Source organism: Acomys minous, assembly GCF_964271855.1.
Source record: "Acomys minous genome assembly, chromosome: 19".
Classification (NCBI taxonomy): domain Eukaryota; kingdom Metazoa; phylum Chordata; class Mammalia; order Rodentia; family Muridae; genus Acomys; species Acomys minous.
The window spans coordinates 66,261,291-66,289,263 of NC_140499.1; the positions used below are offsets into that span (position 1 = coordinate 66,261,291).

The window sequence follows — 27,973 nt, forward strand, 5'->3', positions numbered from 1 at the left end:
TGCTGGGAACTGAACTCAGGTCCTTTGGAAGAACAGACAGAGCTCTTAACCACTGAGCCATCTCTCCTGCCCTTAAACATTGCAAGTTTTGAGTGTAATCCAAGTTACATGAGATCCTACCTTAAACCCCCCCACCCCAAGACACGGTCTCTCTGTGTAGTCCTGGCTGTCCTGGACCTCCCTTTGTAGACCAGGCTGGCCTCAAACTCATAGCAATCCACCTGCCTCTGCCTCCCAAGTGCTGGGATTAATTTTTTTCTTAAAAGTCTATTTGGCATATTGCCAAGAGGAGTCACATTACATCATTAACAGATCCACCAGGAAAATTGGGCTAAATTACAGAATCCCAGCTTCACATACAGTTTATATACTGGTGGCCTTGAACAGTATATGCCTTTTTCTTCCTTTTCTTTTTTTCTTTTTTAAAGATTTATTGGGGGCTAGAGAGATGGCTCAGAGGTTAAGAGCACTGCCTGCTCTTCCAGAGGTCCTGAGTTCAATTCCCAGAGACCACATGGTGCCTCACAACCATCTATAATGAGATCTGGTGCCCTCTTCTGGCTGCAGGTAGAACACTTGTATATGTAATAAGACAAATTTATTATTTGTACAGTATTCTACCCACACATGCACACCCAGAAGAGGGCACCAGCTCTCATTATAGATGGTTGTGAGCCACCATGTGGTCGCTGGGAATTGAACTCAGGACCTTTGGTAGAACAGCCAATGCTCTTAACCACTGAGCCATCTCTCCAGCCCAATGTGTGTCTGTTTCAACCAAAACATGCATACCCATTTGAAGAACTAATTTCCTAGGATCTGACCTGAAGAAACCAACATATTACCCTGTTACCACAGCTATGGAAGTTAAGAAATACACATTGTGTTTGATCACGCACCACATCACCATTGAATACCACCTGCTGACTCACCTGCTCCAGCAAACTGTACTTATCACTTGTGCTTAGAGGTCAGACATTTATAGACTTCAACTGTGGGGCCCCTAGATCAATGGGAAAATCACCCACAGAACACCTATGACAATATGAAAAATATCATACTAAGTTTAAAAATAACTCTTTAATCATATGCACATACAGGATGAAGGCAGCACCAGGCTGTGACTCGGTGTCACTGTGACCCATCACAGCCTGGCACAGTTCTGAGATCACACGCACGGTGGAGAGTGAGAAGACGGAGACACAGGGCTGCAGTGGCCTCAGTCAGTGGACTCCAGCACAGACTCACTCAGCGCAAGGTCCCAGTAGTGCTCAGCCCCATGCTTCTTGAAATGCTCACGAGCCATGTTCTCTGTAGGGCACTGTTTAAATTTCATCTCTCCAAAGCTCCGGTCTTTGGCTGTACCCTAGGTAAAAAGCAAGCATTGTATTTATTTACTTATTTGAAAAGAATAGCTTGATATTTAGCCCACACTGCCCTTGAATTGAAAATCCTACCTAAGCGCCCTAATGCACCTCCCCTTCCCAGTGTTGGGAACTGAACTTAAGGGCCTTAGTCATGTTAGGTAAGCACTCTACCACTTCAACTTATTTAGAGAGGACATAGTATTCTTTTTATTAATTAATTAATTAATTGCATGTCTGACACAAGAGGGCTGGAAACTGAACTCAGGACCTCTAGAAGAACAGACAGTGCTCTTAGCCCCTGAGCCATCTCTCCAGCCCTACATAGTATTCTTTTAAAAGACCTAGTAACATTTGTGTAGCAATATGCCTAACTGAAGTGTGATTCTATATGAAATAATTATAACCCATGTCTTAGATATTTGCATCATTATATGTAAGCGTTTCTGTCTTTTTCTGTTACTATTTATTTATTTTTATCCGAGACAGGGTTTCTCTGTGTAGCCTTGCCTGTCCTAGACTCACTTTGTAGACCAGGCTGGCCTCGAACTCACAGCGATCCACCTGCCCCTGGTTCCCCAGTACTGGGATTAAAGGCGTGCGCCACCACACCCGACACTTTTATTTTTAAGAGTTATTTTATTTATTGTATATGAGTGCTTTATCTGCAGTAGGGGGCATCAGATCACATTATAGATGGCTGTGAGCCACCATGTGGTTGCTGGGATTTGAACCCAGGACCTCTAGAAGAACAGGCGGTGGTCTTAACCACTAAGGTATCTATCTAGCCCTCTATTACTGTTTTTAAAGAGAACCAGAGACTTAAAACAACTTTTTTCCTTCAGTACTGGGGACTGGACCTATCGTTTCAGGCATGTAAGGAAAGCAAGCACTCTACAGTAGCAACAGCACCAGACTTAAGAACTGTTTTTTAAAGATTAAAAAAAAAATTATGAGAGATGGCTTAGGGGTTAAGATAACTACTGCTCTCTCAGAGGACTTGGGGGTTGGCTCTAAACACCCACATAGCGGCTTGTAAGTATCTGTAACTCCAGTCCCAGGGGACCGGACGGCCTGTTTTCTGGCTTCTATGAGCATTAAGGTGCGCAAGTGATGTAAATACAGATATACCTACAGGGAAAGCACTCACACACACAAACCTTTCTAAAAAGTAAGAAATGTGTTTGTGTGTTCTTGGGAGTGCAGGTACTTGTCAAAGGCCTGTGGTCCGAGCCTGAGCTGGAGTCACAGGAGGCTATAAAGGCCTCCAAAGGGAGCTGGGTTGAGTCTGGCCTGCTCTGATTTATTCCCAACAATACCAGCAAGTCAGGAACATCAAATGACACCCGTATTTCATGACAAAAAATGACACTGCCTGACACACTGCCAGCATCCAATCTGTTTTTCTGCAGAGCTAAGGATCAAACTCTAATGCAAGCTAGATAGCACCTTGCCACTGGGCGGCACTGCCAGGCCCCACCCACCATCAGAGTCTGAGATCTAGTCCAGGCTTCACTACACCCAGTGGTGGACAACACTCACTCCCCTCTCACATTCAAGCCTGGAAATATGTAATTCCAGTTGGCATATACTGAAGACCAGTTACTAGAAATTGCTCTAACATTCCGACTTTCTACTTCAGCATTTCACAAAGATCACCAACCTCCCACACCAGTGCACATTTGTTAGTTTTCTTCACAGCTTCTTCATCAGACTCCTCATCATCTGGAAAAGACAAAAGAGCTCGATCTTTGTTCTGTTTTTTGAGGCAGGATCTCATATGTAGGTCAGGCTGGCCTCCAATTTAGAGAGCTGCTATGTCCACCCCCCAGCTGCTGGGTTAGAGGCCCGTGATGCACAAATGCATGATCGAACGAACTGACCAACTCCTCCGCCTGACTTTGAGACAGGGTTTTACACTGTAGCTCAGGCTGGCTCCACTTTGAGAGCCTCCCCCTGACTCAGCCTCCTGGGATTACAAGCTTCAGCAATCACGCGGCATTGTTATCTTTTCTTTCTTTCCCTGTGCCCCCACCAGCCCCAACCCCAATGTCTAGGGCTTTGAATGTGTAGACAATGCTTAACCAATAAACTCTAAGTCTAGTTTCCTGTGCCTGAGCATGGTGGCCTATGCCTTTAGTCCTAGCACCTGGGAGGCGGAGGAAGGGAGACCTGTGCTGTGGCAGTCAGGCTCTCCGTAAGCAGTCCTTATCTCCTCTAAGTTGGCATGTGTCCTCAGTAGTTTTCAAATGCAACATCTTCCTACCTCCATATTCTGAGTGCTGGAGTTATGGGTTGAAACTACTAGGTCTAGAGTGATTAAAAAACAATTACCAACTTTTTGTAGCCTAGGCTACTTTAAAATTGCTCCATAAACCGGGCGTGGTGGCGTACACCTTTAATCTCAGCACTCGGGAGGCAGGTGGATCAATGTGAGTTTGAGCAAAGCGAGTCCAGGACAGCCACGGCTACACAGAGAAACCCTGTCTCGAAAAACCAATAAATAAATAAATAAATAAATATTTGCTCCATAGCTCAGGATGGCCTCAAACTCCTAGGAGATTAAGTGGCCTCTTTACGTTCAAGGCCAGCCTGGTCTACAAAGCAAGTTTAGGACAGCCAAGGTACACAGAGAAACCCTGTCTCAAAAAGGGAGGAAAAAAAAAAAAAAGAAAAAAAAAAAAGAAACAAACAAAGCGAATAGACACCGTACACATGAGTGCCTAGTGTTCTGACTTTACATATCTCTTGCAGTCAGGATTGATAACCAAGACAGAGAAGGCAGCCAGCCAGCTGGGAGGAAATCTTTAAAGGATACATAGAATAATAATTTCATGCAAATATGAATAATACTGCAGTAAATACTTCATAAGTATCTATCAGTACTCCCTAAGTAAGTCAGCCTCGCTGGGCATGGTGGCACACACCTTTAATCCCAGCACTCAGAAAACAGGCAGGCAGATCTCATGAGTTCAAGGCCAGCCACAACTATGCAACTTGTCTCTTTCTCACACACACAAAATTAAACAAACCTGTCTAAAATTCTCCAGGACTAGCTATTTCTGGGCAGATGCGAGAAGAACAGCAGGGCGTCCACGCTCTCCTCCCCAAGCCCTCCCACTCAACCCTTCTACCCAATTCACCATCTCCCTTCGTGCTGGACGTCTGCTCGTCCCACTTTATCCGATGCAGCATCAGACGCTTAAACTTCTTCTGGGCCTTGGGGCCTGGAAAAAGAATTTTCAGAGAGTTGCAAAGGTGACGTAGTACAAAGAATCCAGATGGACCTGGTTAAGTGAACTAACCCCAGGAGGCAGAGCTCAGCCTCCTCCTCCAGCGCACAGGGAACCGAGGCAGAGCTCCAGTTTTACAGACATCTCTCTCCCTTCTCCCCAGTGCCAGTCACGCTAGGCTGGGGCTGTCTAGAGATAGTTTCTCCCAACTCTTTGCACACTCACCCCCTTCCACCACCACCACGTTGACATCCTTGTGCAGCACCACCACCCCTGTCAGGTACAGCTGCCCAGCATTGGCCTCAATCTTGAACTTCTTGGCTGGGTTGCTCAAGTTTCGAACTCTAGAGGAGGGAAAGTTTAGTTACGTCTTCAGTTTTGCCACCAGAAGCTGCCGGGATGCAATGGCAGATGCAGAAGGATGTAAATGTTGACCTTTCTATAGTCAGGACCCTGGGGCAGTGGGTTCTCTGCCTATGCTCTTGTAGATACACGTCTAGTTCACATCCAAAGACAGGGTCTCATTATGTGTGTAGCCTGGCTGGCCTGCAACTCACTGTGTAGACCAAGCTGGTCTTGCACTCAAGAGATTTTCCTGCCTCTGTCTCCCAAGTGCTGCTCTTACATTTCTTCATTGTAAGTAGTTACAATTTTTTTCTATGAACGAAAGAGAGGTGCATACTACCTACCATCCAAAAATGTTTATAAGCTCCTTGTTCCAAAAGGTAGAAAGAGCTCTAAATTGTCCCCTCTAGATACCTGTAATGTAGATACCATATATTCACCAAACTTTCTAAACAGAAACATCAAAAACTATAAATAGTAATTAACTATAGCTAGTGGTCCTAAGAGATCGGAGAATAGAAAGGGGACCCTTCAGTAAGTGTTCCTCTGTGTTATTAGAATTTGTCTGGTTTTCCAGCTTGGGCTAGCTGAGAACTTGCTATGTGGCCCAGGTGAGCCTCAAACTCAAAACTGTCCTGCTTTTCCTAAATGCTGGATTTACGGGCATGTATGGTCCCATATGGTACAGAAAGTTTAATCTGAATAAACACTAGTTTTATAATGATATGCCACTTCCGATAAAAAACTAGTTAATAGAGATAAGCATATCTAAAACATAGAAGGCATACATGAACTTAAGCTATAAAAATAAAATAAAATATTACACCAATACAAAAGTAAAACTGTATTTCCAGGGCACAGATATATTCAGGAGGGTGAAAGGCTTATTACAGTGCATCAGGATAAAGACAGGACAGTGCTTTCTAGAGAAATGAGGTGTTTTATATTTCACAAAGGATGAATAACGCGGTAGGTATGTTTTAAAGCCACAATGATTCTGCCCTAAGCACTGGGAAAATACTGATAATTTAAGTGCAAGAAGGTCATGATGCCAGGACTGGGGAGGCAGAGGCAAGTGGGTCTCTAGGTTCAAGGCCAGCTTGATCTACAGAGTGAGTTCCAGGATAGCTGGGATTATGTAGAGACCCATCTCAGAAAAAAAAACAAACGTAGAGACAGCTGCCTGTGTGGACACCTACCTACACACAGCCATGTGCCTGTGTGGACACCTACCTACACACAGCCATGTGCCTGTGTGGACACCTACCTACACACAGCCATGTGCCTGTGTGGACACCTACCTACACACAGCCATGTGCCTGTGTGGACACCTACCTACACACAGCCATGTGCCTGTGTGGACACCTACCTACACACAGCCATGTGCCTGTGTGGACACCTACCTACACACAGCCATGTGCCTGTGTGGACACCTACCTATACACAGATATGTGCACCCCCTGTGAAATGTCTTCTTTAAGCTTTTTAATTTTCTTGACCTTTCTCTGTTCTGCTGTAAGTTTTCGGGCAGCGTTGGCCTCTTCGTGCGCTCTGTCGTGACAGGAAGGACATCCACAAGTGAGAAAGGCATTGCAGATCAGAGGCAGGGCTAAGGGAAAGAGAGAGCAACAGAGGACTCTCCCCTCCCTCCAGTACAGACCCCAGGAGGGTCTGGAAGGCAGCATCCTGGCTCCACCCACCACACCGCACCCCACTTACTTCTGTCTCTTTGCCATCTGAGCTCTGACGTGGGCTTCTACCTTCGTGGGGTCCTGGACGGCTTCTGTTCCCAACACTCGCATCAAGTTTGAGATTCTCACTGCGACGGGAGAGGGCAGCGATCAATCTCCTGATGGGAGCTACTTCTCTAGCTAGGACAACATGGCTTCCATTGTTGTTTGGCTGTTTTTTGCTTTCAAACATTGCTTATTTCAAATCTCTGCTCAAAATTCACTTTCTACAATAATTCCTACCTTGGAAATCTCACCTGGTTATCTCACATTTTGTCCAAGTTCAAACTATCTAAGAAATTCAGCATATTTATATCATGAGAAAGCATGAACTTAATCTTTTGTTTTTGTTTTTTGAGACAGGGTTTCTCTGTGTATCCCTGACTGTCCTGAATCCACTTTGTAGACCAGGCTGGCCTTGAACTCAGAGAGATCTGCCTGCCTCTGCCTCCCGAGTGCTGGGATTAAAGGTGTGCATCACCACGCCTGGTGAACTTAATTTTTTATTTCTCATTCATCAACTTTAAAAAACCCTCATGTATTTAATTAGTACTCAGTTCATTTACATATTACTAAAAGGGGAATAAAAGGTTATTTCTCCTCTTTCCTTTAAAAACATTTCTCAGTTGGGCGCAGTGGTGCATGCCTGTGATCCTGGCATTGGGAGGTAGAGGCAGGGGGATCACTTAAATTTGAAGGGAGCACAGTCTACAGAGTAAGTTAAGAACAGCCAGGGCTACAAAGAAAAAAGACATTATTTTTATTTTATGTGTGATGAGCACTCTGCCTGTGCGTTTCTAAGAGCAGCATGTGTATGTAATGCTAACGTGGTCTAGAAGGCATCAGATACTCTGGAACTGAGTTACATACAGATGGTTCTAAGTTGCCATCTATACACTGGGAACTGATGCAGGTCTGTCCTGAGAGTAAGCAGTGTTCTTACCTGCTCAGTCAGTTCTCCAGTCTCTGTTTTTGTTTTCATGACACAGAGTCTCCCTATAGAGCTTTTAGCTGGCACCACACTTAACCATCCTAGACCCAGACTGAGTGCTGGGAATACAGGTGAGGATCAGCTCTGTATTTGTTTGTTTCTTAAAAGCCATCTTTTTTTTGGGGGGGGGCAGGGTCTTTTTCTATATAGCCAGGGTTGTCCCATAACTTGATATATAAACTAGGCCAGACTCTATTTCCTTTTTTTAAAGATTTCTTATGTATACAGTGCTCTGCCTGCATACACCTGCAGGCCAGAAGAGGGCATCAGACCACATCATAGATGGCTGTGAGCCATCATGTGGTGCTGGTATTTGAACTCAGGACCTCTGGAAGAGCCAGCCAGTGCTTGTCAGCTCTGAGCCATCTCTCCAGCCTCTACTTCTTGATCCTGGGATTAAAAGTGTTTACTGCCACGTCTGATTAATTTTAAAAAAAAAAAAATTTTTTTTTTTGAGACAGAGTCTCTCTGTGTAACCTTGGCTGTCCTGGACTCGCTTTGTAGACCAGGCTGTCCTCGAACTCACAGCAATCCACCTGCCTCTGCCTCCCCGAGTGCTTCTTTTATATATTCTTGAGATAGGGTCTCACTCTGCAGCTCAGACAGGCCTGGAACTTCCTGTGTAACATGGGTTAGCCTGGAGAGCCTCCTGCCTCATCTCCAAATTCCTAGAATTACTAAGCCAGGGCCACCATACCTGTCTGTATGCTGACAATTATGTTAAAACTCCACAAGTAATACAACTATTGTCTTCAGAATATTTTTGTTTGTGTTTTTCAGTTTTTTATTTATTTTTTGGGGTTTTGGTTTTTCAAGACAGGGTCTGTGTTAGCCTTGGCTGTCCTGGACTCACTTTGTAGACCAGGCTGGGCTTGGATTCACAGGGATCTGCCTGCCTCTGCCTCTCGAGTGCTGGGATTAAAGGTGGGCGCCATCACGTCCAGAGTTGTTTGATTTTTTTCAAGACACGGTTTCTCTGTCTAATAGCCCTGGCTGTCTTGGAACTCACTCTGTACATCAGGCAGGCCTCAAATACAAATACAAGTGCTAGATTACAGGCGTGCACCACTATCACCTAGATGTCTTCATCATTTTTTTTATCCTTCCAGTAAATTTAACAGTCAATATAGCAAGCCAGGTATGGTGGGGCACACCTTTAATCCCAGCACTCGGGAGGTAGAGGCAGGCGGATCGCTGTGAGTTTGAGGCCAGCCTGGTCTACAAAGTGAGTCCAGGACAGCCAAGGCTACACAGAGAAACCCTGTTGGGGCTGGTACAACAAATAATAAGTATAAACCCTAAATGATTTCTGTAATGAAATGTTTCCTTCTGTCACAAGGAAACACAGCACAGGTAAAAAGAGAACCTGTAAATGATTCAGAGAAAAAGGGGTTAAAGTGTCTGTCTCTCTAGAAGACAGACAGACACACACACACAAAGACACACACAGACACACACACACAAGCGCGCGCGCGCGCACACACACACACACACACACACACACACACACACACACACGCACATACCTTTGGGCTCTGGAGGCGGCATCAGCCCGAGCCTGACTTTCTCTTGCAGTTCTTTCTGTGCTTCCCTCCTTGTTTGCCTCCGAAGTTTCTTCTGCTCCTTCTTCGTAAGATATACACCAAGGGTAACTGGTGTGTCATTGTCGACTGTCAGAAAAAGGTGAGTTACCAAAGCATAAATCGGAGGGATTCAGGTGACTACCCATCATTTGCCTTGAACTCAGTCCTACTGCTTCCACCTCAAACTGCTGGGTTTACAGACATTCATTAACTGTGCCTGACCTATTGAGTGTGGTGTGTGTGTGTGTGTGTGTGTGTGTGTGTGTGTGTGTGTGTGTTTTCTGAGACAGGGTTTCTGTGCAGCCTTGGCTGTCCTGGACTAGCCTTGTAGACCAGGCTGGCCTCAAACTCATAAGATCCCCTGCCTCTGCCTCCCCAGTGCTGGGATTAAAGGTGTGCGCCACCACAACTCAGCTCTATTGTTGCTTGTTAAGTGGTGAGAGGGTTAATATGGTTGTTTTACTAAATCAAAGTATTATCTCTCATAAATAATATTTTAAGTTGTTTTCTTTTACCAAATGCAACGTGCTAAGAGTAGCAGCACAAGGAATGGATTTGAAGATCTAGAATCATCTAAAATGTTATTCAGGTACTACTACTTTCTAAACTTTGTTTCCATGGAATTCAATTTGAAAACCATTAATAATAAATTTTGTGTTGGCAATGCAACTATGCTAACCACTATTCAACCAATGTCTCAATTTCAGCACTAGAAAATGAGGGAAAATCCTCTGGAAGGGACTGGATGGAGAGACGGTTGAGTGGTTAAGTGTACCTACTGCTCTTCCAGAGGTCCTGAGTTCAATTCCCAGCAACCACATGGTGGCTCACAGCCATCTGTAATGGGATCTAATGCCCTCTTCTGGCCTGCAGGTGTACACGCAGGCAGAGCAGTGTATACATAACAATAAATAAATAAATCTTTAAAAAAAGAAAAAAAATATTTACTACTCTTCCAGGAGACCTGAGTTCAATTTCCAGCACCCATATCAGGCAGTTCACAAAAGCCTGTGAATTCCAGTCGTGCAGATCTGACTCCCAAAAGCACCTGTATATACATCAATGCGCCTGCATGCGTGCAGTGCACAGCAGGGAGCTACATGCTAACAGATTCTGGTACTGTCATTACTACTGAAGAATCTTCTGTCTCAGTGTTGCTGGCACTAAGAAAATGACTTAGGTACAGAACTTTGCTCACCAAGACAGGGTAGGTAAGGGAATACTTTCTCCAGGGCTGCAAAATACAAATGGACCGGACATTGTGAATGTAATTCTTACCTGACAGTTTTTCTGTTTTGTTTTGTTTTGTTTTTTGAGACAGGGTTTCTCTGTGTAGCCTTGGCTCTCTTGGACTCACTTTGTAGACCAGGCTGGCCTCGAACTCACAGCGATCCACCTCCAGAATGCTGGGATTAGAGGCATGCGCCATCACGCCTGGCGAAAAGCTACTTCTTGTACTAAAAGGGGACCTTCATCCACGTTGTATTAAGGTGCGTCTCTGTATATTCCACTGTCAACTGAACTGGCATTTGCTAACTGATTCTGGCACTGTCATTTCTATGAAGAATCTCCTGTCTCAATGCTATGTAAAACTTGCTGTCCATCATCTCTGATTGGTCAATAAAGCGCTGAACAGCCTACAGTGGGCAGGAGAGTTAAGGTGGGACTTGCAATCCTGGTTTTGGGTGGGAGTGAGGGAACAGGTGAAGCAGAGAGAGAAAAGAAGAAGATGGTCACTGGGCCATAAGGAGGAGGTTGCCATGGGGAGTTACCATGGGGACAGGGTGGAGCAGGAGTGGCCAAGGCAAGACTAGAGGACAGCTAGCAGGCATATGGCTGGGAAAGTCTAGAGCAGAGTAGAAGGCTTAGAACAGATGAGCACCTGCCCAGCTATAGTGCCTAACGCTTACTAACAAATCTAACAGGCCTCTGTCTCATTATTTGGGAGCTGGGGGGGACGGGCACTTTAATTCAACATGAATTAGCACACATGTCTCAGGCTAGAGACCTTTGGGTTTCCAACAGACTCATCACCACCCCACACCCCTTACCCCACCAGGCACAGGAACAAACAAAGAGGCTGACATTTAATAGCAAACAGCACAGTAATGAAATGCACCTCTGGGGGCATGGGGGGGGGGGATCTGGAGAGTTAGTCAGGATTTATTGCTTTGATGCTGACAATGCTAACGGAAGCCAGGATGTGAAGACACCAAAATAGACAGCAAGGAAAGCGTGTGGGGCCTGGTGGCACCCTCCTTTGAGCCCAGCACTCAGGAGGCAGAGGCAGGAGGATTGCAACAAGTTCCAGGCCAGCATTCTCTACATAGTGAACTTTAGGCCAGTAAAAGCTACATAGTGAGACCCTTACTCAAAACAAACTAATAAAACACCAAAATAAATAAATAAATAAATATTAAAAGCAATAACGAAATGGTAACAACAGCCATCAGTGAGGCCTAACAGATGACTCAGTGTTGCTCAGGAGCCTCTGGCTGGCTGGAACATTTAACTTAACTCAAATTTAAACTAAAATTTAAGAGCACTTTTATACATAAATCAATAAATCTTAAAAATCTTAAAAAAAACAATTAAACGCAAAGCTCTCAGCTTCACTGATGCAATTCAGTTTTTAAATATGTAACAGTCACAGGCAGAGGGCGCACCATGCTGAATCAAGCTCTACTGGCTAATGCTGCTCTAGAACCTTGGTTGGATAATCTATACATTACCTGGAGGGTTAAGCTGGGCTGGATGCTCAACAAGGTTTGTGATTCCAAAATAATCTTCTCTCTTGGGATTTTCCTCTGTACTAAAATTGGAGGAAAAAGAGAAAACAAGATAATTGGGCAGAGATGACATCAAATGTAGCCTAGAAACACAGCGAAGGGGCTCCCACTCTCTCTGTGACTCCAGTGGACTGGTTATGTACTGCCTGCACTATGTACTTAGGTTACACATCATTTTTTGTAATTTTAGTTTTTACTACAAATGACATTTTGTTCAATCATGTACACATATTTTTCAAACTGAGAAAACAAGGTTTCATAAAAGTTGGGCATGGTGGTGCACACATTTAATCCCAGCACTTGGGAGGCAGAGGCAGGCGGATCACTGTGAGTTCACGGCTAGCCTGGTCTACAAAGAGAGTTCCAGGCCAGCCAGAGCTCTGTTACACAGAGAAATCCTGTTTCAAAAAACCAGAAGAAGGAAAAAAAAGTTGGACATGTTTTCTTTCTTAAAAAAAAAAAAAAAGATTTATTATGTATACAATGTTTTGTCTGCATGTACACCTGCCTGCCAGAAGAGGGCACCAGATTTCATTATAGATGGTCCTGAGCCACCATGTGGTTGCTGGGAATTGAACTCAGGACCTCTGGGAGAGCAGACAGTGTTCTTAACTTTTGAGCCATCTCTCCAGCCCTGGACATGGTTTTTTATACTAGTCACGCCCAAACATAATATCAACCTCAATATCACCGAGAGGCAGCATATTTTTTTAAATTTATTTTTATTTTATGTGCATTGATGTTTGCCTGCATGTATGTCTGTATAGAGGTGCCAGACAGCTCATACAGATCTCCGGAGTGGAGTTACAAACAATTGCTAGCTGCCATGCGGGTGCTGGGAAGTGAACCTGTGTCATCTGGAAGAACAGTCAGTGCTCTTAACCACTGAACCATCTCTACAGCCCAAAATGTGTTTCTCACAGTAACAATGAGTCACCATTGAATCAGGCTGACAAATGGTTTAAAAAAAAAAAAGTTATGACAGAGGCTCCTAAAGTCATGTATCATTCAGAATAATGGAAAAGATACAAAGTTCTCCAACAAAGCTCCTGCCTGTGTTCATGTGTATGTCGTGCACCTGTGCACACACAAGCGGAAGCCAGGTGGACACTGTCAACCTTCTGTCTTTGGAGGCAAGTCCATCCTCACTGAGCCTTGCTGATTTGGTTAGACTGGCTGGCAGTGAGCTCCAGGGGTCCTCCTGTCCCTGTCTTGACTAAGCTAGGATCACAGGCACATCCCCCAGAGGTTTTCACATTTTTATTTGCTTTGCATGCATTTATGCATGTGTACCATGTGTGTGCCTGGTATCTGCAGAGGTTGGAGGAGGGAGTCAGACACCCTGGCACTGGAATTACACAGGTGGTTCTAAGCCACGTGTGGATGTTGGGAACTGAGCCTAGATCCTTGGGAAGAGCAGAAGTGCTTTTAACTTCTGAGCCCCATACTTGGCTTTTTAACTGCTGACCTCACTTTCTAGCCTGAACAGCAAGTAGCAGTTTAGCAGCCGAGCAGCTCTGCAGTTTATGCTAATAAAGCTGTATTATGGTTATTTTCACCAACAACACAAACCCTTCCCCACATACTTCAACACTGTACCTTCTTGGAGGTAGAATGCACCTTTGTGACGGAGCACTTACTTAAACTAGATAAGGCTCTAGGTTCAATTACCAATACTTGAAAAAGATACCAGGAGTGATGGTGCACACCTCTAATCCTAGAACCCAGAGACACAGGCAGGTGTCCTTGAATTTAAGGCCAGCCTGCTCTACATAACAAGCTCCAGGCCAGCCATGGCTATAATGTGACATCCTATCTAAAATTCCTCCCTGGAAAACAACAAAATAAAACAAACAAAACTGGAAAAGAAATCAGTTTAATTGAAGAAGACTAGAGAGATCGCTAACGGTTAAGAACACTTCTGCAGGCTGGGTGTGGTGGTGCACACCTGTAATCCCACACTCAGAAGCCAGAGAGGTGGATCTGCATGAGTTCCAGGACAGCTAGGGCTACACAGAGAACTACTGTCTTAAAAAACCCAAAACAAGCTGGGTGTGGTGGCACATGTCTTTAATCCCAGGAGGCAGAGGCAGGAGAATTGCTGTGAGTTCGAGGCCAGCCTGGTCCACAAAGTGAGTTCAGGACAGCCAAGGCTACACAGAGTGACCCTGTCTCGAAAAACAAACACACAAAACAACAAAAAGCCAACAATAAAACAAACAAACAGAAACACCCCACCAACCCTGCCCCCCCCCACCAAAAAAAAACCACTCTGCTTTCCAGGGGAGCCAGGCTCAGTCCCTCGCGCCCACATGTAAGCAGCTTTAACTCCAGGTCTACAGCATCCAAAATCTCTCTGTCCTCCTCAGGCACTAGGCAAGCATGTGGTGCACACAGATACACATGTAGGCCGACTGTGGTGTCACACACTTGAAATCCCAGCACTCCGACAAGACGGGGACAGGAGGGAAGAGCGGGCAGAGCCCTGTGTGTAACACACTGGAGGTGACAAAAGAGGCCCGGCCTCGACAACATGGAAGAGAAAGCTGACTCCAAAAGTTGACCTCTGACCTCTACACATGTAGTAGCATGTGTACACACACAAACTAAATAAATTTAAAGGGAAAAAAAGCAATGATGCACCTTTTTCCTGTCTTTTCTCTCCCCTCCTGGTTCTGGGGCTCAAACCCAAGTGCTGTCCAGACACTAGACAAGTGTCCAGCCACTACCCTAGGCCGCTGCCCTAGAAATGGATCTGTACAAACATCTAAAATACAGAGTACAGAGTAAGGAAAAAACCAACTCTAAAATACGCCCAAAGAAAACAGGTCCTGGGTTCATCTCCAAGAAATACAAAAATGTAGACCCACTTTTTTTTTTTTTTTTTTTTTGGGTAAAGATTCATTTATTTATTTACCTGCATGTATGCCTGCATGCCAGAAGAGGGCACCAGATCTAATTATATAGATGGCTGTGAGCCACCATGTGGTTGCTGGGAACTGAACTCAGGACCTCTTGGAGGAGCAGAGCAGCCAGTGCGCTTGACTGCTGAGCCATCTGTCCAGCCCTCCTGCAGACTCACTTTTGTATTACTTGTCTCTACTTCTGGTATACTAACCCCCAAAGCTAAAATTAACTCCTGATAGCTTGAAAACGTTTGCACAGATGCCTACTCCCTTCGGCTTTACAGTGGTACTGGATGCACGCTGCCCTCCCGCGCAGGAGGCACGCACTCACAGGTCGAAGCCGCTGGGTATGATGTAGGAGTCCCACCACTCCACCTCAGGGACGTCGCCTTCCTTCAGCTCCTTCTTAGGGGCGATGAGGGCGAGCCTGGTTGAAGTGTGGATGCCTGTTTTTCTAGCAGCCTGTGAAATCTCTGCTTGCAGCTTCTCCAGCTGAGCCTAAAGGCAGATGAAACGAGACAAGACGGTCAGCCGCAGAGTCACCAACATGACACCACCCCTGACCAAAACCCTTACACCTAATGCAATGTATTCACCACTTCTGAGAGGTGAGAGAGGAATTCTGCCTTATTTTATTTCTTACTCAGCTTACTTACAAGCCTCACTCTCTCTCTTCACTGTGAAGTGTATGAAGTAGGTACGCATTAGTGGAATTCTATGAAAACCCCACTCTGAGAAGACAAAAAGGTCAATTTAACTGACTGTACAGTCAGTCCAACTCTCCCAGGTACGTGGGTTTTTTGTAGTAAATTTAACATCAGGCTATCTTTCACCAAAAGAAGTCAAGACAGTGGTTTTGAACTGTTTCCTCAACTATCAGTCAATGGGAAAAAAAATCCTATACAAGCAACAAAATAGTCAGGAAGAGAAATCTAGTAAACATCAAATATTCAAAAATTACAGCACTTAAACCAATTGTTCATTGTTTTAAATTATGTATCTAATTCCCCAAAACATAGACCTGACACTGTCTTCTGTTAGCTTAGCTTCTAAATCACCTTTGTCCGTAATCGTTGAGCGATTTTCTCAAATTTGCCCTTGTCGTGGAATTTAAAAGTACGTCTTTGGCGCTGGGAAGGGGCGACTGAGACTCGGGGGTCAAAAAAGGTGTTAGATTCCATGTCTTCTGATGGCTTCTCTTTTAACTGCTGCTTGAACTGCTCCCTCTTCACGGCTCGAATGTTGGCCTTTAGGGTGGGCATGCGGTGCGTCAGCTCAATCTCCTTGCCTGTGGCGTCCACAGTGCGGCCTTGCTCATCTAGGATCAGGGGTGTGGGTTTACTTTGATCTTTTAACTCTACTTTCCTGAAAAAACAGCCCACAAAGAAATCAATCTACATACAGCATTAAAGCAAGTAAAACCCAACAGAAGACTAAGGAAACCAAGCCCAACAAAGACAACTATTAAAGGGCTTTAGGGAAGGCAGCCTCATTGGGGTTTAACAGAGTCTGGATTTAAAGCACCACAGCAGGGCACTGAGGAGACCTCAGTTAAGAGCACTTGCTGCAGGGCTGGAGAGCCGGCTCAGGGGTTAAGAGCACTGACTGCTCCTCCAGAGGTCCTGAGCTCAATTCCCAGCAACCACATGGTGGCTCACAGCCATCTATAATGCGATCTGATGCCCTCTTTTGGTCTGCAGGGGTACACGCAGGCAGAGCACTGTATACACATTAAATAAACAAACAAACGAGCACTTGCTGCTGTCGTGGAGGACCTGCGTTTGATTCCCAGCACCCACTTGGGGCTCAGAACTGTCTGTAACTGGTGTTGCAGAGACTCCTAAGGCCTCTTCTAACCTCTGAGAACACTAGTTACCCGTGTGCTATACAAATATACAAATATACACAATATACACACAGGCTAAATACGTATACACATCAAATAAGTAAATCTCAAAAAACAGCAGCAAAAAGCAAACAACAAAACAAGCAAACCAAAACCAAAACCCAACAATGTAAATTAGTTCTGTTTTTAGCTAGGAGTGAATAACAGCCATCATGGGGAGGGGCGGGGCTATATCTCAGTATTGGAGCATCTGCACAGCACATTCGAGTTCCTGGACAAATGAACTTAATTCTAAAATCATGTTGAGAAAAATTGTCATCTAATTTTTTGGAAGCAGTCTCTCTGTGTAGCCGTGACTGCTGTCTAACGCTCTTTAGACCAACCGGGCATCCAGTCCAGAGACGCCCTACCTCTGCCTTTTAGGTGTGGAGGCTGAAAACAATCTTTTTTTTGGGTGGGGCGGGGGGAGGGGGCTTTCTTTTTTGTGTAGTCTTGGCTGTCTTGGATTCCAGTTATAGACCAGGCTAGCCTTGCACTCACAGAGATCCTCCTGCCTCTGCCTCCCTGAGTGCTGGGATTAAAGGCGTGCGCCACCATCCCCAGCTTATTCTCGATTTCTCTACCTTTCCAGCCCCCAGCCCATGTTGTTACTTCATGTGCGTTGGTGTGTTTTGCCTACATGTATGTCTGTATGAGGGGTTGGATCCCCCAGCACTGGAGATACAGACAACTGTGAGCCAAGCTGTAGATACTAGGAATTGAACCTGGGTCCTTTGGAAGAGCAGCCAGCGCTTTTAATCCCTGAGCCGCATGATTTGTGGTGGTGGTGCTGTGGATTGAGAGCCCATGACCTCCTGCATGCTGGCCAACGCTCTACTACTGGATACATGGAATACACCTCTATCACCAGCCCCTAATTTTTTTTTAAAATTTTATTATTATGTATACAGTGCTCTGCCTGCATGTACACCCACAGGCCAGAAGAGGGCATCAGATGACATTATAGATGGCTGTGAGCCACCATGTGGTTGCTGGGAGTTGAACTCAGGACCTCTGGAAGAGCAGTCAGTGCCCTTAACTTCTGAGCCATCTCTCCAGCCCCCAATTTATTTTATTTGTTATCTTTTTTAAAAGAAAGAGTTTCTCTGTGTAGCCTTGGCTGTCCTGGACTCACTTTGTAGACCAGGCTGGCCTTGAACTCAAGAGATCCACCTGCCTCTGCCTCCCGAGTGCTGGAGTTACAGGCGTGTGCCACTGCGCCCGGCTACTGCTCCTAAATTCTTGAATCGGTCTTAGGATAGCAGATCAATCACAAACCAGACAGGGTCTTGCTGGCCTAGAACCTGTTATGTAGACCTGGCCAGACTCATTCGCCTCTCTATTCCTGCCTCTCCCTCCTAAGGTAAGGAGTTGCAGACGTGCCACCGTGCCACACTCCAGTCCAACACCTGGTCTCAGCCATGGCTAAAGCTTGAGTGGTACGCGCAGACTCTGTTCTTACCTCCTCTTGAGACACTGTTCTAGCTCTACCAATTCCACACTCTACAACAAAGCCAGAGCTAAGTATAACTGGTGTTTACATCAACTATTAAAACTACGGAACTATATAGCTGGGCGATGACAGCGCGTGCCGTCCATCCCAGCACTCAGGAGGCAGAGGCAGGAGGATCGCTGAGTTTGAGGTCAGCCTGGTTGACAGTGCGAGTTCCAGGGCAGCCAGGGCTACACAGAGAAACCCTGTCTTACAAAATAAACAAATAAATAAATAAAGGGGGGGGGACTGTAGGAAATTATTTAATATTCTTTGAAGATAAAACATAACATTCCAGTAAGTTGCCTTTACTTCTAGAGATCTTAGAGGTGCTAAGACTGGTGAAAGATACTCACGGGGGAGCTATGCCCATGGCATGGAGATTAGCCAGGCCCACCATGTTGGCACTGCCAATAAGGCCTGGCTTGAGAGCCAGCTGGGCCTGGATCCGGGCTTGTAGTTCTGCTGCTTTCCTGGCCTTCTCAATGGCGTCATTCATGAAAGTAGCAGCCTGGGACGGCTGGATAGTGTTGCCAATGGGAAGCCGCTCTGGCTGGGAAGAAGCAGGCGTCTTTGGCTACAAGACAGAGACGAAGAGAAACGCAGGGTTTGTGACAGGCAGGCACACAGATCCACGCACACCATGACGCATGCGGTAGCTAACTGGGGCCCTTTCTGGACTCTCCTGTGAATGAATGACAACAAATTTTGTGCTAAGAAAAAAAAAATTTGTGCTAAGTACTCCCTCTTAGAGTAGTGTGGGCACAGTACCTGGGGTGTGGGGGGGCTGATGAAGCTCAGCTGTTTCTTCCTCTCCTCAATTTGTCGTGTTGCTGCTTCCATCATCTGTTTGATCTGTTCCAGGGGAGAAGCCGCAAAGATTAGTTTTCCCCATAAATGTTTTAAATGAAACAGCGCTCACTTCTACAGACCTGTAAGCTTATGGCTGTTCCCACAACACACAGATTACCCACACCACCAACTAGAAAACCTGTAAGGACAAGCCTGTACGCCTAAGCGCCTGGAACTGGTTGGTCAGTCTTTTCCCCGCAGGATAGGACTGGTCGGTATATCAAGTAACACTGTGATTGATGCCTGAGACTCAGACAGTGGAGCCTAGCCCCAGGCCATGTTCTGCCTCATTTCTTTGGATAAGGTGTAAATATTTTAACCTCTCGAGAACCTAGAAAGAGGAGCAGCAGTGCATGCACACTTCCTAACAAAGCCCGACACTGAAGAGGAGGCTGGAGAGACGGTCTGGAGCTAAAGCACCAGTCACTCTCGCAGAGGGCCTGAGTGCGGCTCCCAGCACCCGCATGGTGGCTCACAGAGCCTAGGGAACCTGACACTCTATGAGGCTCCCGCATGCACATGTACATATGCATAAAATACATATTATGTTTAAAAGTCATGTTTATCAGCCAGGCATGATGGCACACACCTTTAATCTTAGCACTTAGGAGGCAGAAGCAGGCAGATCTCTCTGAGTCTGCGGCCAGCCTAGTGTACACACAGTGAGTCATAGGCCAGACTAAATAGTGAGACCTTGTCTCAAAAAACAGTACTAATCATGCCATCAGCCGCTAACTTCCTACTGTAGGCAACCACGGGCAGTGGTACAGGCTGCTTTAGAGGTGTTCCTGTGAGCCACTGTTGTGTCCTAATGAAGTTCAGAAAGACAGCTAAGTGCTGTCACGCCATTTAGTTTTCCCAATGATGATGAGGTAGAAAACTGGGCAAACAATAATGTAGGTGCTCAGAAAATACAATTTCAATAATCCTCAGCGGGACTAGTTCTCATCAAACCAAGGACTGCTAAAACATACAGCAGAAAATAAACCTTGCCCAAATGGTTAACACTAATTCCAATCAAGATCACGGGGAACCTGGACCCGTGTATTTGCTGCTTTGACGAACCTGGAGCTTTGTTAGCATGCCAGGGCTTTCTGACGGAGGCCCAGGGATCACCTCTGGCTCCTCTTCAACTTCCTCAAAACGGGGTATCCGCCGCTTCTTTACTCCTGACGATTCCTTGGAGATCTCAGAGTCATCACCAAACACCTCCTGAAGGAGCCCAAGAGGGAGAAGAGCTGTAGCCCTGCCTACGGGGCAAGGGGAGAAGCATCCCCACCTCTACCAGCATCCCGTGGTTTCCCAGGGGACTAGGACAAGCTCCCAAATAACTACTGGCAAGAAGCAGGGTCTTCTAGACTCTCCAGCAGTGACCACGTCACCCAACGCCATCAATCTCCTGCCCCTTCCAAGCAAACTGCACCCCATGTTCTCTAACGTTCCCATGCTAAGGGCGCAGCCAATGCTGCTGTCTACATTAGCAACGCCCTCCTCCTTTCCCACGGAGCCTGTCTAAAACTCACCTCCTCCATGAAGCTTTCCTCATTATCTCATCCCACTCTGATCAAACTGTTCTTTCACCATCTCTTAGCACTTAGGGCTTGGTTCGTATTAGATTACATTACATTGCTGACACTGTTTGCCAAGGGTTAGGTAGTACTTTCTCCCAATTAAAACCTAAGTTCTTCCAGAAAAGAGGTTTGTTCTTTTTTAGTATTCCCCAATAACATTTTCTTTTTATCATACAATGGGAACTCAAATATGTTGAATAATTTGCAAAATGAATTTAACAGGACCAAGAGTGGCCAACTGGAAGGGACAATGGGAAAAAGCAAATGTACACACCGGTGGTAGGCTTTGGGTGACATCCCCTCTTCACTAGGAGGGCTCGTGTTTTGCAAGGACATATCCTCAGCCAGGGGCGAGCGCTTCCTGGAACTCCTACAGTTCAAGAAAAAGGACTCTCCCATAATATATTGTGTGGAGTGGGGACTTGAATGGACCAAAAATGGGACCCATATCCCATGCTATCTAGATAGCTCCCTCAAGACACCATGTCTGCTCCCCCCCAATATAGTCAACTCATTCCTCACAGGAGCTTGGCGCTCACAGCGGCATGTACTGTCCTAACACAACCTTCACTGTGTTGCTCTGTGAAGCACGTGGACTGATCATCTTAAGTTTAACGCAAGTCTGAAGTTCTAGAGTCAGTTCTAATTTTATATAAAACTGTACTCAGACTGTATAACCTGCGGCTGATTTATTACAACTCCTAAATTGTAGACTGACTTAAGGCAATCACCTTATAATGCTCTAAAACCAAAATGGATAGGAGTTTTTCCTTGTCGTGGTCCTTGCAGCATGGCCACAGACACCAGCAGACACTGATTATCCTTTCTGTGTCTCAGGAAAAACACAGACACCCAAGTATCAGAAGCACCGCAGAGCGGGCCTGACAGACACGCTGCGTCTCAGCGCTCAGGAGGCGGGGCCAGGAGCACCTCCGAGTTTGAGGACAGCCCTGGCTTGGTAGCAAGATCCTGTCTCAAAACTCAAAAGAGTGACTGGAGAGATGACTCAGAGGTTAAGAGTGAGCACTGCTCTTCCAGAGACTAGAGTTTGGTTCCCAACACCTATGTAGTTGCTCACAACCACCTGTAACTCCAACCCCAAGGGACCTGACGCCCTCTTCTGACCTTTGTGGGCACCTGTGTGTACACACACACATAAATCAAAGTGAATCTTAAGAAAGATCCACAAACAAATGAGACTTACTGAAGACAGAGACAAGCGAACTGTGGTGGTCCACACCTGCAACCCTGGCACTGGGCGCATCCCAGTTCCAAGACAGCCTAAGCTAGCTATACAGCAAGACCCTATAACCAACCAAAAATCCAAAATCTAAGAGAGCCAAAGGGAAGTGAGACAGAGAAACGAACCACATTAGGCAACTGAGGTTAAGAGAGATCAGCTACTGACACTAATCATATACAAGATGGCCATGACTACACAGCAACCACAGAATGAGCACCCGGTAGAAAAGGGAGTATTTCTAACTCTTTCACACATCACTCATGGAGCCAGTGACCCTCAACAGGGCACACAACAATGTAGACTGTATGGTAGTTGGTTTTAGGCATTTATCTGCAAGTACATTAAATAGAAATCTATTAATAAGCAAGTATGAGGTCTACAGTCAGGAAGCAACTTACTAGGCTCAAGTGGTCCAACATTTTAGAGCAATCAACTTATAGGTAAAAAGGAAATGGTGAAAATAAAACCATGTGTGAAAAAAGGGACAAAGCTATCTATTACTTCTTTGGACTATTTCAAATAAACTTTGCTCATAACCAAAAGAAAGTGATGCTACAAATCCTAGCCTCTAATGTCTCAAGATCTCTCCTGAACATTGGGCATTCTACTTTGCTGTTCCTGGTTTTAGCTCTTTATTTATTTGTTGCACTACTAGGATCGAGCCCAGGCCTCATGCATGCCAGGCAAGCACTCGTACCCCTGACCTAACCCAGCCCCACCACTAGGAGTTCTAATAGCTGGTGTCAAGTGTGAGCCAGGTGAGCTCAGCACACTTGTTATCACTGCAGACACTCCTGAGCTGAGATAGTGAACCGTAACCTACCTTTAGCTCTCGTTTTCTGCTTCTGTCACTGCTGGACTTGGAATGTCTGGAGCTTCGGCCTTCCTCCACAGCCTCAAACAGCTTGTCCACAAACCGCAGAGTAGAGTCATCAAGAAAAGGTTTCAGGTGATCTGACAGGGAAAAAAAGAGGGCACAGACTGAAAAGGAAAACAATACAGTCCAAGACCAGACACGTTAACACACAACAGACTAGACTAGGAGGAGAGATGGTTTTACTTTTTATTTCTTATTTCTTTATTTCTTTTCAGACGGGGTTTCTCGTGTAGTCCTAGACTTGCTTTGTAGACCAGGCTGGCCTCGAACTCAAGAGATCCGCCTGCCTCTGCCCGCCAACTGCTGGGATTAAAGGTGTGCGCCACCACGCCTGGCTCTCTGAGCCACCTCTTAATATCTCCCATCTTCCTCCCTGACCTAACCTCATTTATCTTAATATTATTTTTCATTGCTTATTTGTTTGTTTGTTTATGTTTTTCAAGACAAGGTCTCTCTGTATAGCTTTGACTGTCCTGGAACTTGTTCTATAGACCAAGCTGACATGGAACTCACAGAGATCCACCTGCCTCTGCCTCCCCAGTGCTGGGATTAAAGGTGTGCACAACCACTGCCCAGTAGAAATAAAATGTTGGGTTTTTTTGTTTTTTAGAGACAGAGTTTCTCTGTGTAACAGCTCTGGCTGTCCTGGACTCTCTTTGTAGACCAGACTAGCCTCCAACTCAAGAGATCTACCTGCCTCTGCCTCCCGTGTGCTAGAGAAAAAAGTGTTTTAAGAACTTCTTTGCAGGGACTAGAGAGATGCTAAGAGCCCGTACTGCTCTTGCAGTGGACCTAAGTTTGATACCCAGAACCCACAATGAGCAGCTTACAACTGCCTATGACTCCAGCTCCAGACACATCTGATCCCTCTGCGGGCACTTTCACTCATGTGCACACACACCCAGACACATAGTTTAAAACAAAAACTGAGGGGCTAAGAGATGGCCTAGCAGTTAAGAGCATGGGCTGCTTTTCCAAAAAGACCTAGGTTCAATTCCTAGTGCCCACATGGAGGCTCACACCAGTCTGCTGTAACTCCAGTTTCAAGGGACGACACCTTCTAGCTATCGACACACTTGTGGGGCATATATATAAATGTAAACAAAACACACTCACACGCACACACAAAAATAGCCAGGCATGATAACACATGCCTTTAATCCCAGTACTCAGGAGACAGAGACCAATTGGGGATAAATAGTGAAACCTGTCTCCATAGTAACTAAATAGCTGTCTTTGGAGAATTCCCAGTTCATGATACACTTAATGACCCTGCTGCATGAGGCTTAAAGGTTCTTTCTTTTCCGAGCAGAAAGTAGTATAAGCAGAGGAATCCGCTTAAACTGAGCATCAACGTTCAAGATGAGGGCGTGGGATGCAGCTCGCTCTGTGGAAGAGTCCTTTGCTTGGCAGGCACAAGGGCCTGGGTACAATCCTCAGAACCCTAAAAACAGCCTAAGATAAAATATCATCTTAACATTTACTATACAACAAATGATGGAAGACTATCAATAATAAGAGCTACCTCCCTGCACCTTTTTCTTTTTCTTTTTTTTTAAAGTTTTTTCGAGACAAGGTCTCTCTGTGTAGCCCTGGCTATCCTGGACTCGCTTTGTAGACCAGGCTGGCCTTGAACTCACAGCGATCCACCTGCCTCTGCCTCCCTAGTGCTGGGAATAAAGGCGTGCACCACCATGCCCAGCGCACCTTTTTCATGTATCTTATATTTTTATATTTTGAGACGTCAGCCTGAATCAGGCCATTCGGCTGCAGTAATTTCCTATGTAAATTTGACTTACGTGCCAAAGACTGTAATGAATAATGTACTACAAATGGGGGGGGGGGGCATGGCTCAGTTGGTAGAGGCTTGTCCAGGCCCTGCTTTCCTCAGTCTCCATTACTGTGAAATCAGAGGTGGTGCACACATGCAACCCCAGGACTCAGGATGTGGGCCAGCGGTTCTCACCCATCCTGAGGCTCCAGCCCTTTCCTAAGGTTCCTCAGCTGTGGTCACCGGCAACCATAGAATTACTTTGTGTCTACTCACTAAGTGTAACTTTGTTACTGTTGGGAATTGTGGGGTAAATACCTGCTATTCAACCCCTGTGGAATCATCCACGGGCTGAGAACCGCTGAAGGAGAGGACGTAGGATCCTAAGTCTTGGGCCAGCCTCGGCTACACAGTGAGTAGGAAGCCAGACTAAGGAGACAGAGGCAGATGGGTCTCTATGAGCTCAAGGCCAGCCTGGGTCACAGAGCGAGCTCCAGGACAGGTAAGGCTACACAGGAGGTCTTGTCTCAAAAAAACAAAACAAAACGGGGAGGGGCCAGCCTTACCTTTCTCTTGACGCCACTAATAGATACACGGGAAGTTTAAGTCAGTGATGGGAACCGATATACACGTTAGGTCAGAGGACTCGGAAAGGTACGTACCAGCGGCCTTCTTCTTGTCCATGCCCTTCCCCACACAGTTCAGCGCCGCGGTGACCACTGTGGGCTCTGAGAAGCCCAACACTCTCTTCACCGTCTTCTCTATCCATGGCTTCAGCTCATCCAGCTCACGTTTAGACAGCGCCATTTTGGGGGAAAGGAGAATGCCAGCTCAAACAGGACGAAATGCTACACCTAAAAGAAATCAAGCAAGACTCAGAGAACAGGAACACAAAGCAAAAACATCAAGGTAATAGTAAGCACGAGCGCGTTCCCGGCCCTGCTGTCAGCCCCAGGCATGTGCCTCCACTTCATACAAAGGGAAGCACGCGCCACGAAGGCCAAGCTTCAAAGCAGAAGGAAGCGCCTATTGGATTTTTGGGGTTTTGTTTTGTTTTTCGAGGATCTCTCTGTGTATCCTTGGCTGTCCTGGACTCACTTTGTAGACCAGGCTGGCCTTGAACTCACAGCGATCCGCCTGCCTCTGCCTCCCGAGTGCTGGGATTAAAGGCGTGCGCCACCGTGCCCGGCCTCTCATTTGATGTTTTACTTCTAACTCAGTACCAGTCATCAATGCATCTAAAGAATAAACAAACTACGAACAACCTAGTGGAGAAATGAGTTTTGACTTCTGATCCTGTCATACAAAAAACACGCACAGTCAACCCAGACGTCAGCTTCGCTGTTCCTTCTACTTCTGGAAGCCATTCTCTGGCCCAGCTTTGACCCGAGACTTTCCTAAGGGATGCAAATAAGAGAGTCTATCCAAGTCAGTCTTCCCATGTTAACTCTCGTGTTTAAGAATGCTGTCACACTTCTCTGTAGTTTGTCCATGGTGGTGAGCATTCCACATGCCAGTAATTCATATCACAGGCTATAGGATTTCTGTCAGCTGACTTAACGAGAACAAAGCCTAAGCTCGGAAAAAGACTATTCCCATTTTCAATTCTCTCCCTTCTTACCTTTTAGTTTTAATGCAAGCTAGAATAAAATTTCAACACTATTCATGCTTACGTTTGTGTAAAATGTAAATGTTAAATCTCAAACATCCTCACAAGCATAGAGAGAACTTCATGTCTGTTTTCTTCCTAATGGCTGTATGGCTTCAGTGAACTACACGGCCTCTTCCTCCCAGCTGACCCACTCTAGCTCTGCCATGCATCATACTATAACCTGGGAATGACTTGATAAAGATATCTAAAGACATCTAAAAAGACAAAACCTTAGCATGCTCATACACGCCTGTAGTCCCAGCACAAGGGAGGTAAAGACAGGAGAAACAGGAGTTCAAGTCCAGCCTTGGTCACCGAGTTCAAAGTCACCCGTGGCCACATGAGACCTTGACATAAAACAAAAACCTGTAATCAAGGTAATCTGTAACCCTACATTCGTGACAGACTTACCTCTCATAAGATCTGTCACCGTGCAGTATTAAGTCTGGCATATCTGAATGAAGCGGGAAGGCTACGCCTTGGCGACAGTTTTACAAATAAGCCTGTGATAGCTCTTTTAGGCCGTCATGAGCTAGCAGAGTAGTCAACCAAAGAGAAAGCAAACTCGGGCACTAACAAGAGTGAAGGAAAAAAGCTCACTGAACAGACAGCAGAGCAAACACCACCATTTATAAGCCCTTAGCAAGCAAGCTAATCCCCAGAGCTTTAGTTTACTCATTTTAGAAAAATGGGAACACCTGACATAGCACTCCATTCAACAAATACTTAAGAAACCATCACTTGCAAGCAGAATGCTCACTGCATGTAGGGACACATACAGCAGCAAACAAAACCAGTCAAGAACCCGCTTGGTAACGGGACTCAACAACCCACCACAACTGAGGAACAGGCTAGAAAGTCTGCGCAATATCAAAACCCAAAGTTAACAGGCGAGGCTTATTAGCAGATTGGATGTGAGCCCAAGCTCGATCCTATCAAATGGGTGTCTTTAAACTCGACCCGACTCTCCATCAACGTGCAAACGAACAGTCAAGGCAAAAGAAAAGTTTCAATCACTAGAGTTGCCACTAACCAAATGTCCAACCATCTGGGGGGGGGAGAGGGTCAGGAGGGGGCGTGAGCGTGGGGAGGGGAGGGGGCGGGAGGGAAAGGAGAAGGCGGAGCGTTCCCTTCTGAATGAGCAGGTTGCAGAATGCCATCTTCCCAGGGATTCCTGACTCTTCTCAGCTGTAAGCCCCTGGAGCCCCCATGCCCCCACCTTGACAGTCTTTCCCGCCGGCCCCCACCCCACCGAGTGCGACCTAACTCCTCACCTCAGAGCGGGTCTGCCCGCCCTCCTGCCCGCCCCCGCCCTTCTCCTCCAGCAAGCCCATGCGGACTCCGTCCCCCAACACGAGCCGGCGCTGCTCTCAGCCGGCTTCCCGCCGAGCGCTCCCGCCCTGTCCAGCCGCTGCGACCGAAGGCTAAAGCGCCTCTCGGGGCGCCGGGGCCACTACTCACCTCACAAACTTCAGCCCCTGAGACGGAGCCCGAACGTTACACCGGAACCGGAAACCTTCCGGTCGCCCTACGGCCCGCCGTCGCCACCGCCACTGCCGCCGCCACGCTGCGGCCCCTGCGGCACGTGACCAGAGGGGGCGGGGCCCAGCCGCGCAGCCGCAGGAGCGCGGTGTCGGCGGCGATGCGCATGCGCGGCGGGATCCTAAAAAACGCTTGACGTGCGGGAGGA

At 46.3% G+C, this 27,973-nt stretch overlaps 1 protein-coding gene across 2 annotated transcripts; it reads right to left on the reverse strand.

Moving 5' to 3' along the window:
• Window positions 1-1,065: 1,065 nt before the first annotated feature.
• Window positions 1,066-27,897, reverse strand: PRPF3 (pre-mRNA processing factor 3). 2 transcript variants are annotated; one of them, XM_084769592.1, is made up of 16 exons: window positions 27,745-27,896; window positions 25,295-25,486; window positions 22,808-22,938; window positions 20,236-20,382; window positions 19,090-19,173; window positions 18,675-18,895; window positions 16,000-16,306; window positions 15,273-15,439; window positions 11,979-12,058; window positions 9,190-9,333; window positions 6,662-6,761; window positions 6,380-6,493; window positions 4,823-4,941; window positions 4,508-4,591; window positions 3,028-3,089; window positions 1,066-1,366 (listed from the first exon to the last, which is right to left on the reverse strand). In XM_084769592.1, the coding sequence occupies exons 2-16, from the start codon at window positions 25,437-25,439 to the stop codon at window positions 1,220-1,222; spliced, it is 2,052 nt and encodes a 683-aa protein (XP_084625718.1). In that variant the 5' UTR covers window positions 25,440-25,486; window positions 27,745-27,896; the 3' UTR covers window positions 1,066-1,219. The 2 variants fall into 2 exon arrangements, with proteins under 2 accessions (XP_084625718.1, XP_084625719.1); XM_084769593.1 differs by lacking the exons at window positions 1,066-1,366; window positions 3,028-3,089; window positions 4,508-4,591 and having other exon boundaries at window positions 6,380-6,551; window positions 27,745-27,897.
• Window positions 27,898-27,973: the final 76 nt, after the last annotated feature.